The sequence below is a fragment of the Rhinolophus hipposideros genome (assembly GCF_964194185.1).
Source record: "Rhinolophus hipposideros genome assembly, chromosome: 22".
Taxonomy (NCBI): domain Eukaryota; kingdom Metazoa; phylum Chordata; class Mammalia; order Chiroptera; family Rhinolophidae; genus Rhinolophus; species Rhinolophus hipposideros.
In genome coordinates, this window is record NC_138068.1 from 12,676,109 (window position 1) to 12,695,219 (window position 19,111).

The window sequence follows — 19,111 nt, forward strand, 5'->3', positions numbered from 1 at the left end:
AAGAATTTCTTAAAGAAGACACAAAAAGCATACTGTATAAGAAAATTCAGATAAATGTGACTTCATGAAAATGAAAGTTACTTTTTAAGAAAAGACCCTACAAAATTTAAAGTACAAGTCATAAGCTGGGAGAAAATATTTACAATGTTTATAACTGACAAAAAATTTGTACCCCATATATAAATAACTACTGCAAATCAGTAACAAAAAGACAAAAAGGAAAAGGAAAAAGGGAGAGCCTATTCCCAGAGAAAGCACTGAATGCTGGTGTAGTCAACATGTAAATGAATTAGACGAAAACCAAAAAGGCTAGGCAAGAAAAGCTATAAATTGTCAGTATTAATATTTATTTTGATACATAAAATAACTTTTCCCAAGTCAGTTCTGTACAAGAATTTTAAGTTTTATTCAAAAAATTTATTCAGTTACTTGGTTAGGGTAATTTTAGCTGATTATCATTTCAAAACTACATGCATGGTACAGAAAGAGACCATCAGTTTTGATTAAGGTCGACTGAGAGATCTGGGAAGAGGGAGGAAAAGATTAAACTATTTTGAGACGTTTTGGCTGACCAGTCTTATTTGAACTTTGCCAAGTATGAGGTAGCCAATCTCCTACCTAAATAAAATAAAGACATTGCTCTAGAGTTGCTGTGGTTTCTTAAAACACATTTTAAAATAAGTACATAATGGTCTTGATCTAGAAGGAAGCCTACCATAGAAAGGGGATTTGTGAACACAAATAGGAAGACAATTTTAACTCATAACCTATTACAGAGCTCCCTCTGCTGGCCAGCAGGAGTACAATGCTCCTAATCCTGGCATAGAACCTCTCTTGTCACTTCAGGAACATGCCCTTCTGTTCTTGGGGGCAAAGTTCTTCCATAGCCTTATCTCCTCGTCCCCTGACCCCCCCCCCAAAAAAGAAAACACCCACTTATGAGGAAAACTAGAAGAAGACTTCCCAAATCCCCAAAGTAGTATTTTATCCAGACATGCGTTTTCAAAGTAGTGTGGGCCATCGTTTAACTCAATGGTTCTTACAGGAGTTCTGGAGGTGTCTAATAAAGCAATCAAATCTCACCCCATTCTAATCCCCTCCCTCCAGCTGCAATGTGATTCCTCACTGTAGATTCAGATATACACAACCAAAACACCCGCCCTCAGCTGTAATGTCATCAGCCTATCAACAGAGGCAGGCCCCCTTGCTTCTGAAAATCCTGGGAAAACATAAAGACCAGGCAGTTATTCAAACAACCGGCAAGGAGCCGTATATTACTGCAGACTGAGGCTTGCCAACACATGACCTGTAAGCCTTAGTCCTGTTCCCCAACAACTTAATAAAGGGGCTCTGCTGAGCAGTATAATTCAAAGAGCATGAGCTTTGAAATCAGACATATCTGGCATCAAGTCTTGGCTCTTCTATTCTCACTATGTAATCATAAGCAAGTAACTTAACCTCTGTGCAAATCAGTTTCTGCTGCTGTAAAATGGGGGTGGCTATATTTATCACACAGCATGGTTGTACTGATTAAAATATGTGAAATGCTTATAAAGGATTAAGCACACTGCCTGCTATATATTAAGTGCCTAATCATTAATGATTACTGACAATTATAATATCTATCCTCCTGAGTATAAATAAATAATTTAACATAATAATTGTTTCTAAAAACAAAAAGGTATCTCTGGAATCTCATCAGAAGCCGGCACCGGTTTTACCATGAATTTTGGTAAGTTTTGTATCATGGATCTAATCCCCGTTAATGTAAAGGTTGGCTTCCAAAACAAATCAGTTCAGAAAAGTGAAAGAACTCCACAGACTCTGGAGTTCTTTCAATTCCCAGCTCTACCACTTTCTAGCCATGTGACCATGAGCAAATAGCAACCTTTCTGAACCTGTTCCCTTAGAGAGAAAGTATAGAAATATTACCGCTGTAGACAGCTCAAGATAATCGAATGAACTGAAGCAGTAGAGGCCGCTGTTCTAAACACACAGAAATTCAAGACTTGAAAAAAAAAACACCAAAAAACAACTCCAAAATATTGAAGTGTGCAAAACCAGGACAGGAAAGTCTGGAGATGGCAAAAGAAAGAAAGGAACCCATAGCACTGGCCCATTGGGAAAACTAAACCATAGACTGGTTTAACAGCTGAAGTGGGAACTTCAGAAAGGAATTGGGATAAAGATAGGAGCCAAGGCACATCTATAAAGGGAGAGCTAGAACTCAATTTCCAGCACAAGATAGGAGCTGCAACTCTACCCACAAGCTCAAGAACATGGCTTAGGAATGCTTCTGCCCACGTAAGGGATGAAAGAATCAACTTCTAGAAATATAATTCCCTTGGCTGGGAAACGCACTGGGGAAATGAGAAATAATCTAAAGACTACTCTGGAGAGAACTACCCCTTAGGGCTCCAATAACGATGCCTATACACCCCAAAGAACACAAGTGGTCTCAAAAGTAGATGCTTCCTATTGAAGATAAGCTCATAAACAAAAATTACAAAGCCTAAGAAGAAATCTAACAGCATGAGAAACAGACACAATAAACAGAAGAAATTAGACGCACGGAACTCAAGACAATAGATTAATTTTAAAAGATAACTTAAAATCAAGACATTTATAATGAGATAAATGAATATAATTTGTAAGATAAGAATAGATAGCTGCCATTAACCCTTGTGGAATGTAAAAGGGTCATCCAAATCTTTTGGAGGACAATATAGCAATACATACACATTAAATTATTCAAATGCTTCTGGAAATTTTTCCTAGGGAATACTAAGAAGGAACAGTTCATATGTAAGATGTTCCTGCCGAGTTATTTATAATAGTGAAAAATTAGAAGCAACGAAAATGCCCGGCAACGGGTAAGGATTAAATAACACTGTTAACTGTAATAAATATAAAAAAGAACTATGCAGCAACAGGAAAAATGCACATGCCTATAAGTGGAAAATAATCAGAAAACAGAGTACCTAGACAAATTGTTACTGTATATGAACTATACCGGCATATGGCCAAAAAAGGTCTCTTTGTTGGAGTGAGGTGAATTACTTTCTTTTTTTCTAGTGCATTAACATTGCTATAATACTGTTGGTGTAACAATTTTTAATACAGTAAATGAATACAGAGGCAAATGAAATGTCTAACTTTTCTAAGGTAAGAAATAAATTTTTAAAAATATTTCTAAAATATAGTCAGTTATCAAAAAGTGTATAAAAAAGTTCAGAAAAGTTTCTGACCCAGATGTCCTAAACATAAATTATGAATGCAAATCTTCTCATTTTCATGTTAAAGGTTCTTTAAACATAGAAACTAAAGTTACATTCTACGAAACTAATGCAAAGGACTACAGTGTCTTTTTCTACATGTCTTTTCTTGTTAAGGTTATAAAGGGTAACAGTTATAATTTTAATTTTCAAGGATTGAACATTTCATACAAGTTCAAAGAAGACACTAGAGGAAAACCTACTTATTTTCACAAATTTTAACTTCTCTTTTTTTTATTTTAACTTCTAAAATCTTCGATTCTATATTAGTCATGAGTTATATGATTTTTATAAATGTGTGGACTATAAGAGCTGTGAGGGACAAGGAAAATAGATAAATTCAATAATTCTTTTACTGATTAGGGCACTGAGGACCATACAAGGAAAATGAATTATCTAACACAACACAGATAGTATCTGAGTCAGACACTTTGTCAAATAGTCTGCTTTAAGTGTTTAAAAATCAATTCTGAAGCAATGATATGATGTCTGATGTCTGATGTGCTTTAATTCAGCTTGTAATCTAACACAACACAGATAGTATCTGAGTCAGACACTTTGTCAAATAGTCTGCTTTAAGTGTTTAAAAATCAATTCTGAAGCAATGATATGATGTCTGATGTCTGATGTGCTTTAATTCAGCTTGTAATTTTCTTGGGGGGGGTCTGAAATATGATGGGCAGTGAATTAATCATTTTTGAAACCAGGTGATAGGTCCGTTGAGGTCATAATATTATTCTATGAAATTGTGTATATGTTTTAATTTTCCATAATGGAAAATTTAAGTAACTCCTAAAACAATAGGAGTAAAGATCTCAAAATAAGTGGCAAATCTGTCAAACTTATAACCCAAACACTGAATTATAAGACCTGCAGCAGATTGTTCATGAATTGAGTATATTTAACGTCACTCATCTGTGACTGAGGCTTTTCAATGGTTCTCTTTATCATGACTATAATAAAAGATGCATGTTTCTCATTAGACATACTAAATCTGTCCAAGCTCAGAAACTGAACAAACAACCCACTGAATTAATTAGCACTTGAAATATGAAAATTACATTTGGAACAAAATTAATTCTTTATAAAAAGGCAGATTTTCCTTAACACGTGCACGCACAATACATGTTAACAGGTCAGCCTAGTTATATTACATGGTGATTATAATCATCTGCATAATTAAAGCTCTTAAAACAAGTAGACGATAAGGCCCTCAGAGTCAATGAAAACAACTAGAAGTCAGCAGCTCATTACTGCAAAACAAACCTTCCTAACAAATCCCACTGGCTACTTAAAAAAAAGAAAAAGAAAGAAAAACTAGACAGATGAGCCTTGAGACAAAAAAAAAAAACAACAACCCCAAAACAAAAAAAGCCCTTTCCCTTTAAAAATAAAGTGTTGATTATAGACACACAGACCTGAAAGGTGAAAATGAGAGGGGACTGCCTATGAACCATATTCCAGCCACAATAAACCAGGTGCAGTTCCCCTGAACTCACCCGCCTTTCTCTTGCCTCTAGGACTTTGTCACACTGCTCCCTGTGCTGGAACATCTCTACCTGCCCTACCAACTGCCAACTTTCCTGTCTATTTCCTCCAGGAATTTTTCAGTAATCCGCAGTCTAAGTTAAATACCCTCCCACTCTGCTTCGACAACACCCTACATTACCTCTACTTCATACACTGAAGTGTAACCAATGGTCGGTCCCCCACACTAGACAATGAGTTCTTTCAGGACAAGGGCTGTTTCTTCATTCCTTGCGGTATCCTCAGCATCTACCAAAGTACCTGGGATACAGTAAGCACTGAAGAAAAATGTATTAAGTGAATTAATCAATCACGAAGCAGAGGGTCTAGAGCAGAGGGGTTAGAGAAGTTTTTCTGTCTGTAAAGGACAGGACAGCAAACATGTCAGGCTTTGGGATCCACAGGGTCTCACACACAACTACTCAACTCTGCCTCTGTGGCACAAAAGCAGTCATAGACAATACGTAAATGAATGGATGTGGCTATGTTCCAATACAGCTTTATTGCCAAAACCAAGTGGTGGGCCAGATTTGGGCTGTGGATCCTAGAGACTTAATGCTTTAAACCTATATAAAGTTTAGGCTAAATTGTATTTATACAACTCAATTATGATCATTTTGTATTCCCAAATTCCTCTCTGTGAGGTGGTCTGTAATGCACAGAGTAAGGGGAGTGAAAACAAGAAGGGAGGGGATGGGAAGAGAGGGGAGGAAAAGAGAGGAGAGGGGAGGGGATAGCACTCTATGATGGGCGCTGAGCACAGGTGTTGGGCCTGTCACAGCCAGAAAAAAGATCAGCAGGATGAGAAAAGCAGCGGAGATGGATTTAACCCAGAAGGGATTTGCTAGGACTTTTAAATTTGTACAGTTCTCCTTAGATCGACTGAGTATTGGCAACGCTGGGTTAGACACACAGAGTATCATGAACATAGACTGAAAAGACGTACAGTCAATAGCTCAGAATTTCATTACACTTTGAATTATGCGTCAAAACAATGTATGTGCTTACCTCCACAAATCAAGGAAAAGAAGGAAAAAACAACAATTGTCACTGAGAGAATGGCCACTCAGGTTCAAACGCGAGTCCCTTCTCATGGCTGATGCTTTCTCGCCTCTGATTCCACATACCAGCTTTCCCTGCCCCCAACCCCCACCCCCGCCACAACCCTCCAGTGTTTTCGCTGCTTTGGTTGTAATAGAAGCCTGAGCCTACGCTGACCACGGGGACCTGCTTTCTCTGGAATGTGTACGGTTGGTCTGAGAAGTTCACAGATTTAATCAGAGCCTTACTTTTCATAGTGCCTTCCTCTTCCTCATCCTCTGCATTGATCACCATGGTGCCCAGCTGTGACGCCAAGGTGTCATCGTGTTCAATCATAGTATTGGCTCCGTCGCTCATGGTACTGGCGACTCGGACGGTGCCCATCTCATCACCGGCTGCTCGAACCATCGTGCCAGAATCCATTTCATCCTCCTCCTGTCAAAGGACAAAAATCTCAAACTGGGGCGAACTTGATCAAAAGTGACTTTTCTGAATTACTATTACTCATCTTGGTGCGAATATATCTGGGTTTACCACTTACTCAGTTCTCAACCCACCTTGTAGAAAGCACTGAGAGCACTCTTATTTAACCAAAGACGATCATACATTTACGCAGGTGAGAGCAGCCTATCGCACCCTACCGGAACCTCTCCCTCTCCCCTTCCTGTCTCCTTCTTAGAGTTTTTGCAACATATATCTAAGGAGTTGCGGAGCACACCCTTGGAATCTCAGGGTTGTGAGGGTATCTTCAGTGAAAAACCTACACATTGGCTATGGATCCTACATTCCCCAAAAAGGCATGGAAAAAACCAAGTCTCGGACCTGCGCATTCTCTTTCCCAAATAAAAAGTTAAATTGAATAAAAGATATAGAGGCAAAAGAATTAAAACCTGAAAGTGTCTTAGGAAGCCTTGTGAGAAGAGCAAGCACAGGAGCACTAAGCCGCTAGCAAGCCTGGGTCCAGGACAGGACACAGCCACGCCAGAAGATTCTCCAGCTCCAGGCTGATCCAACTTCTCCTACTCGTCTTACCTGGCTCGGCAATCATAAAATAACCAGCATGAATGCCTGAGGCCCCAAGCCAGGCCTGCCACTCACTGAGTTTTCTTCCTCCTCCTGGTCCATCTCCCGCTGCTGGGCTTCCTGGCGTTTCAGTTTCACGTCCATGGCTTCGTTAATTAAATCCCGCAGTATGGACACTCCTTTGGCACTCTTGACAAATGGGTGCTTAAACAAGAAAGTGGAAAACACTGGGGATGGTGTATCTGGCATTAGCGCTCAAACAGTGCCTGGCACACAGTGGGGACTGGGTAATATCTGTTTAATCAGTGAATCTAAACATCCTCTTTATGCTTTGGACAACAGCAAAGCCACGCTCACTTCATAACTGACAAGATGCACATTCTTTTTTTTTTTTAATTTATTGGAGTGACAATGGATAGCAAAATTACATAGGTTTCAAGTGTACAATTTTATAATCCATCATCTATATGTCACACTGTGTGCTCACCAGCCAGAGTCAGTTCTCCTTCCATCACCATACATTTGACCCCCTTTGCCCTCTTCTACCACCCCGCTCCCCCTTTACCCTTTGGTAACCACTGAACTGTTGTCTGTGTCTATATGAATTTTTGTTTGTTTATCTTGTTTCTTTCTTGCTTTCAGTTTTATATCCCACATATGAGTGAAGTCATACGGTTCTCACCTTTTTCTGTCTGACTTATTAGCAGATACACATTCTTTTTCAGCCTGGCTGGAATGTCTCCTCCATTTCTCTCTGCCAAATCTAGAGATTCTCAACAGGGTGGCAACATGCCCTAGAGCAGGGTTGTCCAAACTTTTTCAATGGTTTTCACCAATGGCCACATGTGGTAAAATACACAAAGAGCCAGGCCACTCACTTGAGGTGAAGTACGTATTGCCTCACCTGGTTTATTTAAGTAAACTATTTTTGGAATTTGTTGCGGGCCAATTAACAACGGATCCCGGGCGGGCCGCAGTTTGGACACCCCTGCCCTAGAGGAGGTATTGTAACGTTGGGAGCTTGCAGTTGTTACAATGGTTGAAGAACACAAACAGGGCGGGGCGGGGTGGGAGGCAGGGATGCTACAATCCCGCAAAGTGTGGAACACCCCCCGCACAAAAAGGAACCAGGCACTTTCTGCACATCTTTCAAATGTCTCAGAGGTCATGTACACATTCATAAATAATACCGAAAAACTTTTCAAGAGAAGCAAAAAGTCTAGTAATTTGGGAGGTAATTTTAGAGTGGGGGCTTAAATGGAATAAAGACACCGTTTAGAAATCCCTGAATGATTTCCTTGTCCTGCTTATTCTTTCTAGTCAATGTACGTGAGCATTTCCAACTATATATTTAGGTAAAATGATGTTAGTACAAAAGTGTAGTTCCTGCAGAAATACTAAAACCGGTCACAAACATGTAACAGATGGAGGCCCAACTACTATTCAATCAGCAAAGGCACCTCAAACACAGGGGCATTGCTGAATTTCATTTCTAAAAATGGCTTCAGGTTTTTGATATTAATACCATCTTACATTTTTGTTGCTTATATTTGTGGCACAATTGTAAGAAATCTATGCTGTGAAAGTTACATATGGAAATTCTTTCTGGGGGAGTTGCCTATTGTTTTCTAGCCTTATTCTGATATTGTCCCCAGTGTTTCTCTTTGCAATCCATCTCTATTCCCTACCAACCCTTCAAAAGACGGGGTCTCCAAAGTAAGTACTAGAGATTGAATGTATGCTTCAGCATGTGGTGGGATCGCAAAAAGGAGGAGGTTATCTTTCCCATAAAACTTCATCGGTGCTCTAGGAAGGAAAAGCATTTGCCGCTATACTTAGAAATAAGACGCAGCTCATTTGCAAGAACATTGTATTTCCTTGTTCTCTCCACTGGGAGAAATCTTTAAGATTATTTCCCTCCTCTCATCAAATACAAATAAGTCTGGTCTGTTATTGCTTGACATTTGTTTTATGCGAGTGTCCACCACTCATTTTCCTGTATTTCATGAATGTGGAATGGTTTCTGTTCTTCTTACTGCATTATTGTCTTGTTCAATGATTTAACATTCTTCTCTATGTCTTTTCTACAATGGATTAGATTCAATTGATTATGATTCAATAGATTATGTCTTTTCTACAGCAGTTAGATTCAAACCTCCCGAGAAGGAGGGGATGTCTCATATACTTTTACCATCTCTAAGTAGGTGGGTTAACAGCATTTTGTGTGATTTTAATCAGCGTGTGAATGAAACAGAAGAGAGGCAGCATCTCAGAGTGACTCATACCTGCAGGAGTTGGGTGGCTGTGGCTCTCTGCTCAGGGCTCTTTACAAGACACTGCTTCACAAAATCCATGAAGTTATCTGACCACAGTTCTGGCTTCCGGAATGTGGGAGGAGGGTTGGTAGGAATCATGAAGATTGCCTAGTTAAAAAAACAAAAAAGAAGATTTGGGAAAATAAAAGTGATGCTCCAATAAAAATATAACTAGAAATAATACATTTGAAGTTTGATAAAATGATTTTTCCTTTATCTACTGATAAGCCCATCCATATTCCAACAAAAGTCTAAGTATTCAAAGAAAGAAGTATATCAGGTAGAGAACCTGATCTCGCTCTCTCTCTCTCTCCCCCCCACCCTCCCTCTTCTTCCCTTTCCTCCTCCCTCTTTCGTATATATGCTTGTCTCCTGAACCTCACAATATCCATCAAGGTTGGGTTGTTGTTTTTTAATTTTTGCTAACCACAGTACATTGCCTTTCCAAGTGAAAAGGCAAGAGCATCAATAGCCTAAAGATAACCTGAGCCCCAGTTTTCAAATTTCCCTCCTCCCTATCGATTACCACCACCACTACATGTGAGCAGTGATTGCAAGGAGATCATAAACCCAGAAGTCCCCCAAATCACAACGGATTCATTCAAGCCAAGCCCATTCAACATACTTGAAAAAAAAAAACACTGGTCCACTACATTGTACTTAGTTAAAACAAACAAACAAAAAACAACTATTGCTTACTGAGTTTCTAATAGAAGAAGAGCCATAGTTTCTTTAAGAAAACTCTTTGCAATAAGCAGCTTAAATTATATTCTTTAAATCTGAAAATATAACCAGTAAATCCTCCTACCCTTCTTTACTTCTGCCCCCCGCCCCCAAAAGAGGGGAGCTTACCTTTGGGCACGTGAATACTTTTCGAAAAACTGTTAAGTCTTTTAATAGTAGGAGAACTAACGGATCAGAGGAGAGAAGGAGCTGAGGTTGGGAGATATGGGTAAGACTATAAACTCCCCGAGGAAGCCAGAGTCGAGGTCTTATATAACAGTGCTATGATGAGGGGTGCTGAAGGTGGGCAAAGCCTGGAAACCCCTTAGGGTGTCAGCATTAGGGAGTTTTGGTGGAGGGTGAACCTATAGGCCCTTAGCACTCCAGAAATAGATGGAGGTTGCAGAGGACAGAACCTCCATCTGAAGGGAGTCTGCGGATCTACAAACCAGAACTTACGCATTTAAATACCTATGAGGGCCAGGAGGGAAAAAGACAACAAATGACCCAGATTGGGTGTAAGTGACAGTGAGTCCAGTAAATTAGTTTGCTTTCCTCTTAATACTACTGTAAGAAAAACATTAGTGAAAACTCTGGAGTAAGTGACAACTGGTACTTGGTGATCAGGGAATCACGGAGACTGACGAAGTGGAAGAAAGCCCATGCCCTGTATAAAGAAGAAGAACGCTACTCAGCTCCAGTCAGTGTTGTTATGTTCAAATGTGAGCACCTAAGCTAAAAAAAAATACAGTGCACAAGTCAAAGCAAGCATTTCTGAGGGCATGTCCTGCCAGAAGGCTATCGACACATAGCCTCTGGAACGGAGAGAGGTAGATCACACTTGATTATGAGAGACTGCAACCAGTGAAAGAATATCACCTGGAGCCTAGACTGACACTTATCAATAACATAGAATTAACTGATTTATTAAACGACCAAGAAAGTCGTTTAACTAACTTTCTAATGATAACTAATCACTCTAGTGGTTTTTTGGTCCATTTCCTTACCCTCATTGGATGGATATCGGCATATGGGGGTTTTCCTTCAGCCATTTCAACGGCAGTTATTCCCAACGACCAGATGTCTGCCACACAGTTGTACCCAATTTCCTGAATCACTTCTGGAGCCATCCAGAACGGTGTTCCTATCACTGTATTTCGCTTGGCCATGGTATCCTAAAATAGAAAAAGAGGGGAGAGAAACACAAAGCATTAAAACTATTGAGAAAAAAGACTTTTCTAACAATAAGTAATGACTCACACTTAAAATATATATAAAAACCATACTCAAGGCACGATCAAGCAAGTCACAAAAGAAATTCAAATGACCTAGAGACACAAAAGAGTCTCAGTCAGCTATTAAAACACAAAAAATAACAACTTACAAAATACTAAAATAAGATTGAAAAAAATGTAAAAGATTAATAATAACTACTGCTGCTAACAGCATAGAAAATCATGAACTGAGATACACTGTTACTGGAGTATAAATTGGTACGTTTTCGTAAGCAATTTTGCACTATTTATTCAACTCAAAAGTCCATATCCTTTGATCCAAACCTATTTCTAAAAATGTATCTGATACACAAGATGTATGCACAAGTATTGTAGAAATACTTGTAATAAAAGGGGGGAAAAAGAAAAAGGAAACAACCCAAATGACCATCTAAAGGGGCTAAGTTAAACAGAATAAATATCCATACAATAAAACATCACGTTAAAAACAAAAGAGAGATAACATTTTTCTGGCATGAAAAAAGGTATAAGATGTGAAGCAAAAAAAATTAGGTCGCAAAATTATTTATAACATACCCTTTGTCTTTGTAAAAGAAAATAATGAAATACTAAGAATAATAATTTAAATTGTTGTTATATGGATAACAAAAAGAAAAACCTCAAGAAATATACACTAAACTATTGACAAGTTATATCTAGAAGGTGGAATCACTAAAGACGTCTTACTTTTCTATCCCATAAACACTCTGAAGGTTTACATAAGCATAGATTACATGTGCAATCACGAAATTTTTAAAAAATGTATGTATATATATATGTATATATGCATATATATACATATGTGTGTACATATACAATTTAAAATAACATATGCATATATTTTTATATTATATATATACATATACATATACATATACATATATATATATATATATATGTCATAAGGTCTTAGTTTGGTACTTGAACATTATATGGATATAGTACACATGGGCCCATAACTACTTGCGTACTTCCCCAGAGTGGCACGGCCCTGATGAAGGACAACCTTCCTAGTGTTCCTGTATTTTAGAAAGGATTTTAAACAGAACTAAATATGCAACAGGACTTCCCATCACCATCACCCATGTTCCTTCTGAAATGCCTGTGGCTTAAGTTTGGTTATGCCAGTCAGGAGCAAATGACAGGTAATATTTTAAAATCGATCTCACTTTATCAGTCCTATGTAAAAAATTAACACAGGAACTAACTTACTGCTTAGTCATTTCCTTTGCTCTGAAACATGAAATTTGCAGGGGTATTTTCAAATGGTGGTAGTCAATGTTGTTTTCAAGGATTATTTCAAGGATTCTAACTAGAAATGGATATTTGGGTAACTAGAAATTTTTTGAAAATTAAGAGTAATGAGGAGATACTAACCCAACTAGATCAATGGAGAATATTAAGTCCAGGTAGATTTAAAAGAAAAAAAAACAAAAAACTGTACACAATACCAGCTCTAAAAAGACAAACAAAATATATATATATCCTACCACCCAAGAAAACTGTTTGATCTATCATTTTGTTGCAAATTTTAGTACATACCTGTCCAGAACTGTTTTTATTTTACTATATATATTTCAGAGATACTTATGTATTTTACAAAATCAGATAATTCTAGACTTCCTGTTTTAAAACAGGGTTTTTTTCATTGCCATGCACTAGTGAGGCAGGAGGAGAATTGAGAGGCTACATCCTGGAACCAAATGAGGACAGTGTTTTCAGTAAAAAAACTGCCAACTGCTACCTGGAGGCTGAATGAGAAAATGTTACGTCTTATTCAAGGAAAGTAGTTTGGATTTAATTTTTCTTCCTTTTATAAATGTGATGGTACATACAGCCCAATAGTATTTAGACTTCTACTCTATCATTTCTTGTTTTAAATTTTATTTTTATCAAAATTAAACAAACTTAAACTATGGGACCTGAATCCCAGGAAAGGATGTAAAATAACTTACTACCTCTTTGGTACATTCTATAATTTGTTTTACTAATACAATTAAATCAAGTATTATTACAGCTTAAAAATAAATAAATAAAAGGAATTCCTTCTCAGGACATAGCTGAAAGTTAACAGTCCAAGTAACATTTTTACTTACTGTAAGTTGACCGGCTACCCCAAAATCTGCAAGTTTTGCATGTCCTTCTGTATTTAGCAAAATATTTCCTGCCTTGATATCTCGGTGTATTTTTCTCATAAAATGAAGGTATTCCAGTCCTTTAAGCGTGGATTGTAATATTGTAGCTATTTCATCTTCTGTTAACTGAAAAAAGAAAGAGAAGTTAAAATCCTATCAGTTTACATCAGCACATTAGAAAAAGGAAAAAAAACAATAGATCCAAACTCCTTTCCTAGAAGATTAGATCTTATTCAACCAGTAAACATCACTCCACTGACCACTCTCAAAGTTTTATTTCCAACCCATCTCTCCCCAAACATGAGATTCATGAGAACATCTCCAATGAATACCTAACAAGCACCATAAGCATACCATGTCAAACTCAAATTCTTTATTCTTTATTTCTACCACAACCTTACCCCTCTCCTCGCCACCCACCTAACCTTCTCTACTCTCCCCAATCTCTCTCTTAGTAAAAGGTAATTTCATTCTTCCAGTTGCTGTGGCTTTTCTCTGTCTTCAAAACACATCCAAACATACAGTCTGCAATCACCCTGGTCCAAGCCATTGTCATATCCTGGCTGAACTATTCTAATAATGTCCTACCTGGTCTCTGCTTCTGGCCTTGACCCTCTACAATGTATTTTCCACCTGGAAGCCAGAAGGAACCTTTTAAAATGTAAGCCAGATCTGTTCAAACCCCCCGTGGCTTCCTAAGTCATTCAAAATTAAAGCCAGTCCTCACTAAGTTCTTACATGATCTAGTTCCCAGCTACCTTCTTCTTCTACCACCATCCATCTTGCTCATTCTGTTTCAGCTGTGTAAGCTTCCTTGATGTTCCTCGAACACTCAAAGCACACTCCCACTTCTGGGCCTTTTCACTGGCTGTTCTCTCTGCTTACAATGCTCTTCATCCAGACCTCTGTATGACTTGTTCCCTAACTTCACTGCTCCTGCCCAAATGTCACCTCATCAGAAAATGAGAGGGGCCTTCCCTAGCTCCCTCCATTCCTAGACCATTCTCTACCCCTTTCTTTACCCCATCGTGTTGGTCAAGGCAGCATTATCACCATCTGATTTATTATTCACTATTCGTATACCTATTCATGTAATAATGTCTTCCCTATTGGAAACATATGCTGCATTTAAAAATGTCTTTGATCTGTTTGCTACTGTACCCTGAGAACCAAGAAAGCCACCTGACACACAGTAGGGTCCTGAAAAAAATATTTGTTGAATGATGATGAACAAATAGAAGAATGTTGGAGACTGACATAGACTATCTGATCAGTCCCAATCCTAAACAAACTCAATCGACCAACAAATTCTCACTCAGTTCCCTTTATGACAAACAACTTACATTTAGAAGGGAGTATACTGTGGTGCAAAAAATATGGGATTTGGAAATACAAAGACCTAGCTTCTCTCATAAAATGAAAATATTAATTTCTCTTGGCTCTATCTTCTAGCTGTGTGACTTAAGCAAGTTGTCGAACCTCTGTCTCTTAGTCTCAGTTTCTCAGTCTTTAAAATAGGAACATCACTTTTCTTCAAGAGTGTCATGAAAATCAAATGATATAAGGCATGTAAGAATACACATGGTTTAATAACTACTACATTATCAATCAATCAATCAATACTTAATAAGCATCTATGATAAGCCAGGCACGCTAATAACATTAAAACCAGCTAACAATTACTAAGCATTTAATCAATACTAGGCACTATCTTTGTAATCGCATTTAATCTTTATAACAATCAAATGAGGTAGGTACTATTATTATCATTGCCATTTTATAGATAATCAATCTGCGGCACAAATTAATTTGTGCCAAAGGTCATAGAGCTAATAAATGATAGAGCTTTTACTAAAGTCCAAGCAAATACCCTTGGTGGGGTAGCAAGCTAGAGTTTGGGGTACCTTCTGTGGCCAACAACCGGCTTACTGACTGACACCTTATTCTAAACAGCTGAGCTAATCATTACGGCAGAACTGCCCAGAAGAAATATATGTGAGCCACAAATATAACTTTCAATTTTCTAGCAGCCACATTCAACAAAGAAAAAAAAAGAAAAACCACCAAAATTATTTTTCATAATATATTTTACTTAAGCATACTTATCCAAAATATTATCACTCCAACATGGGTTCAATATTTAAAAATTTTAAATTTTTTTACATTCTGTTTTTGTAATAATTCTTCAAAATCTGGTGTGTATTTTATACTTACAGCACATCTCGATTCGGACAAGCCACATTTCAAGTCCCCACTAACTACATGTGGCTAGTGACTATCATGTAATCACAGTAACAGCAAATAACCCTTCACAGAGATATGCTCTGACTAATTAAGATATAGAAGAAGTTCACCTGTGAACACTGTGGGTAGGAAAAGAATATCAAAGCTAAATTTAAACATTTAAAATTCATTGCTTAGCCAAGAGTGGACAGTCATTGTTTTCCCCCAATAAGAAATAAGTAAAGCATGTAAATATCACTGGATTGGGTTGGTGTCCAACTGTCGCATGTAAGAAGCAAAGGGGTAAAAGACCCATGGAAAGGAGATAATTTGACAGTCATCTCTCTACATATGGTAGCAGGACAGTACATGTGAAAAAAAGGCACAGAAAAGAAGATGGCATAAGACTAGCTCAGCAGCATTATTCTAGAAGGTAAACTTACCGTTTTATTTCGTAATCGAATGATATCAGACACTGAACCAGCCCCACAGTACTCCATAACAATCCACAAGTCTGTGTTCTTAAAATAACTGCCATAATATTTGACTACATGAGGGCTAGAGAGAGAGAGACAAAACTAATTAGTGGAATAGCCTTCAAACACCTCTATTAATTCATACTATTAAATACATCAAAATTAATTTCTCTGCTCAAAAGATCAATTATTTTCATATTTATGGTTAAAATGGACACCTGCCTGATAAAAATGTAAAATAGCACCACTTTTCTGGAGGGAAGGCAGTAAATAACAAAAGCGGGGGGGGGGGAATGTATGCGTCTTTCAACTCAGCATTTCTAAGCATATAATTCATCCTAAGAATTACAGATATTCACAGAGAAATAGTTACTATCACAGTACTGTTTATAAAAGTGAAAATTCAGATACCATCTCAATGTCCAACATTAGGGAGTTAAGAAATAATGGTCTATCCATGTAATGAAAAAAACATGAATCCATGGGAAATGTTACAGAATACTTGATAGCAAGATATCCTGTTTACACACACACACACACACACACACACACACGTGCATGCATGCAGGTTACATACTAGTAAGCATAGTGAAACTCCACAAAAAGATATGGAAGGATATGTATACCAAGTAGTATTTTTTTTTTAATTAAATTTATTGGGGTGACAATTGTTAGTAAATTTACATAGATTTCAGGTGTACAATTCTGTATTACATCGTCTATAAATCCCATTGTGTGTTCACCACCCAGAGTCAGTTCTCCTTCCATCACCATATATTTGATCCCCTTTACCCTCATCACCTACACCAAGTAGTATTTAACAATGATAATTTCTCCAAAGGGAAAAGTGATTTTATTTTCTTCTTGTTATTTGCACTTTCCCAAGAAGTCACATGTACTTTGAAATACGAAAACAGAAATAAAAACACCACAACCTATTATAGAGAAAAACTTGGGGTCTCAAGCCTGAAGAGAGATAACTAAACAGAGAAAAGTCAAACATCCCACTGAAATGACACAATCTGCCATCTGAGAGCTACCAGCTTCTGGCTAGGTGGTTATGAGGGCTAAATAATGTCGCATAACTGAAGATGCTAAAACCAACTCAGCTTCATGAACTCTTGGAATCTGAAGCTCCTTCACCCTTGGGAAACAAGCCAATGACAAAGACAGCAAGGGAAAAAAACCCCACACAAAATGAATATTAATGAAGAAATGGATGAATAAGTCTCTTAAGGTGCATATCATCACACTTGCTCTCCCATCCTTAAATTCCTGTAATATTATGGCATCTACGAGGCGATTACTGTCAGGTACTTCCTGTTGGAATGTGTTCTATATATCCTATATCGTCAGCAACATTTTCCTGGCCTGCCCAATAAGTTTCTAGGTATAGACTCGCAGAGGACCAGAACTCAGCCCTGTATTTCTCTGTATTCCTTGGAGTACTTAGCACGAGTAGACTCTTCAAAATTCCTCTTCTTTAATTACAGACATTTGTATGCCCTGTTTGGAACACGGCTCCTGTGCAGTCTCTCAAAAGTGGCAAAGTCTCAATTTGCCAACTAGAAAGAGCTTCCATAATGTATCTTAGGAAGGAGGAAAAAGAAACAGTGCTACCTTCCTCTGGTCAATCCAATCATGAAATACGGGAGTTTTACCACATTGAGAGCAACCACCAACTTACAGAGAACAAAAGAGAAGGAGGGAGGGAGAAAAACATGCCTGCATTCAGTGTGTGAGGCCCCAGGGCTCCTGAGCACACGTCCTTGTACGTAGCCCCACCTGCCTTAATGTTGAAGCTTTACAAATAGGAGGTACTAACTTGGTCCGCTGACCAAAAGAGCTTCAGAAGAATGAATGCAGCTTCACATGCTAGATTTTCTCATTCTCCTTTCAACTCCCCAGAGCTGCCATTAAATGTTCTCAAATCTAAATGACACTGGGGCAGCCTGCTTCATCACTGACCACTCATGTTGTCACGGAATTTCAGAGCAAACCACGTGCTTTTCTGCGGTCGCCTGCTGGCCTGACTTCCTGCTACAGCATTTGACAAATCTTAGTTCCTCAAAATGAAAACACTTCACTACTCTTAGCTTGAATAATTTCTTTAAAATGTGAACGAACAGTAATACCTAAGTAACTATTCTCTTTTTACAGATCTATTGGATATTCGAAGGTTTCTAAAGCTAAAAGCATTTGAATTACCTCTTCTTAGCTGTCTCTGTAGAAATGTTTTCTCAATAGGAAGTAAGAGATCATTATCAAAAAAAAAAAAAAAAAGCCAGCACCAACCACTTTGTCTCTTCTTCCTAATTTTGAAAAGGGCTTATTAAAAACAAAACAAAACGAAACAAAAAACTATACAGAAATAGAAACTGTAAAAGTTTAGCCACTAAAACACTCAAACATTTTCATCATGCATTTTTTCTGAAAAGAACATGCATAGTGATTCCACTAAACTCTCCCTTCTATGAAATGTGTAAATAAAAGCAACTCGAGGCGTCCAACTCTACATAATCACAGCAAATTCAAACCCATGTTCTCCCCAAAGGAACACCACATGCCTTTACCTGTCACATTGCTGCATTATAGAGATTTCTTTGATTATCTCCTGCAGGTCTGATTCCACAGGAACTTGCTTAATAGCCACAATCTGACCGGTCTCTTTATGAATAGCTTTGTATACGCTGCCATAGGACCTATAATTGGGGGAAGGAGAACATTTATAAAGTCAATGCAAGCCAAAGGATAAAGTGTTGTAAAAACACAAGAAACTCACAGTTCTGACATCCGACGTGCCTCATATATATGTAGACTTAGCTACACTTGCAAAACTGAGATAGCTAAAGTGCTTTTGGAAAAAAACTGTCATTAAGAGAACCACAACATGACATCTTAAAAACCTCATATTTAAATTGTACTGAGTATGTTAGTAGGAAATAAAAATCAGTATCATAGTAGCTACCATGCACTGCATACCTGAGGTCTGCCAGAAACTGTGCATCTCAGTTCATCCTCACAAAAAACAAAGAAGGGCTCATTATCCTTCTTTCACGGGGAAATGCGAAAAGGCTCAGAGAGGTCACACGACTTGCC

At 37.9% G+C, this 19,111-nt stretch overlaps 1 protein-coding gene across 1 annotated transcript in view; it reads right to left on the bottom strand.

Annotated features, from left to right (window-relative positions):
- The window catches only part of STK4 (serine/threonine kinase 4), an 82,861-nt gene that overhangs the window by 52,808 nt on the left and 10,942 nt on the right, over nucleotides 1-19,111 (bottom strand). Inside the window, exons 3-9 of the mRNA XM_081034262.1 lie at nucleotides 18,586-18,714; nucleotides 15,980-16,094; nucleotides 13,275-13,439; nucleotides 10,912-11,079; nucleotides 9,152-9,289; nucleotides 6,942-7,070; nucleotides 6,092-6,278 (exon numbers count right to left, since the gene is read on the bottom strand). Of these exons, the coding sequence (XP_080890388.1) occupies nucleotides 6,092-6,278; nucleotides 6,942-7,070; nucleotides 9,152-9,289; nucleotides 10,912-11,079; nucleotides 13,275-13,439; nucleotides 15,980-16,094; nucleotides 18,586-18,714 (1,031 nt within the window). The remainder of the gene's footprint in view (nucleotides 1-6,091; nucleotides 6,279-6,941; nucleotides 7,071-9,151; nucleotides 9,290-10,911; nucleotides 11,080-13,274; nucleotides 13,440-15,979; nucleotides 16,095-18,585; nucleotides 18,715-19,111) is intronic.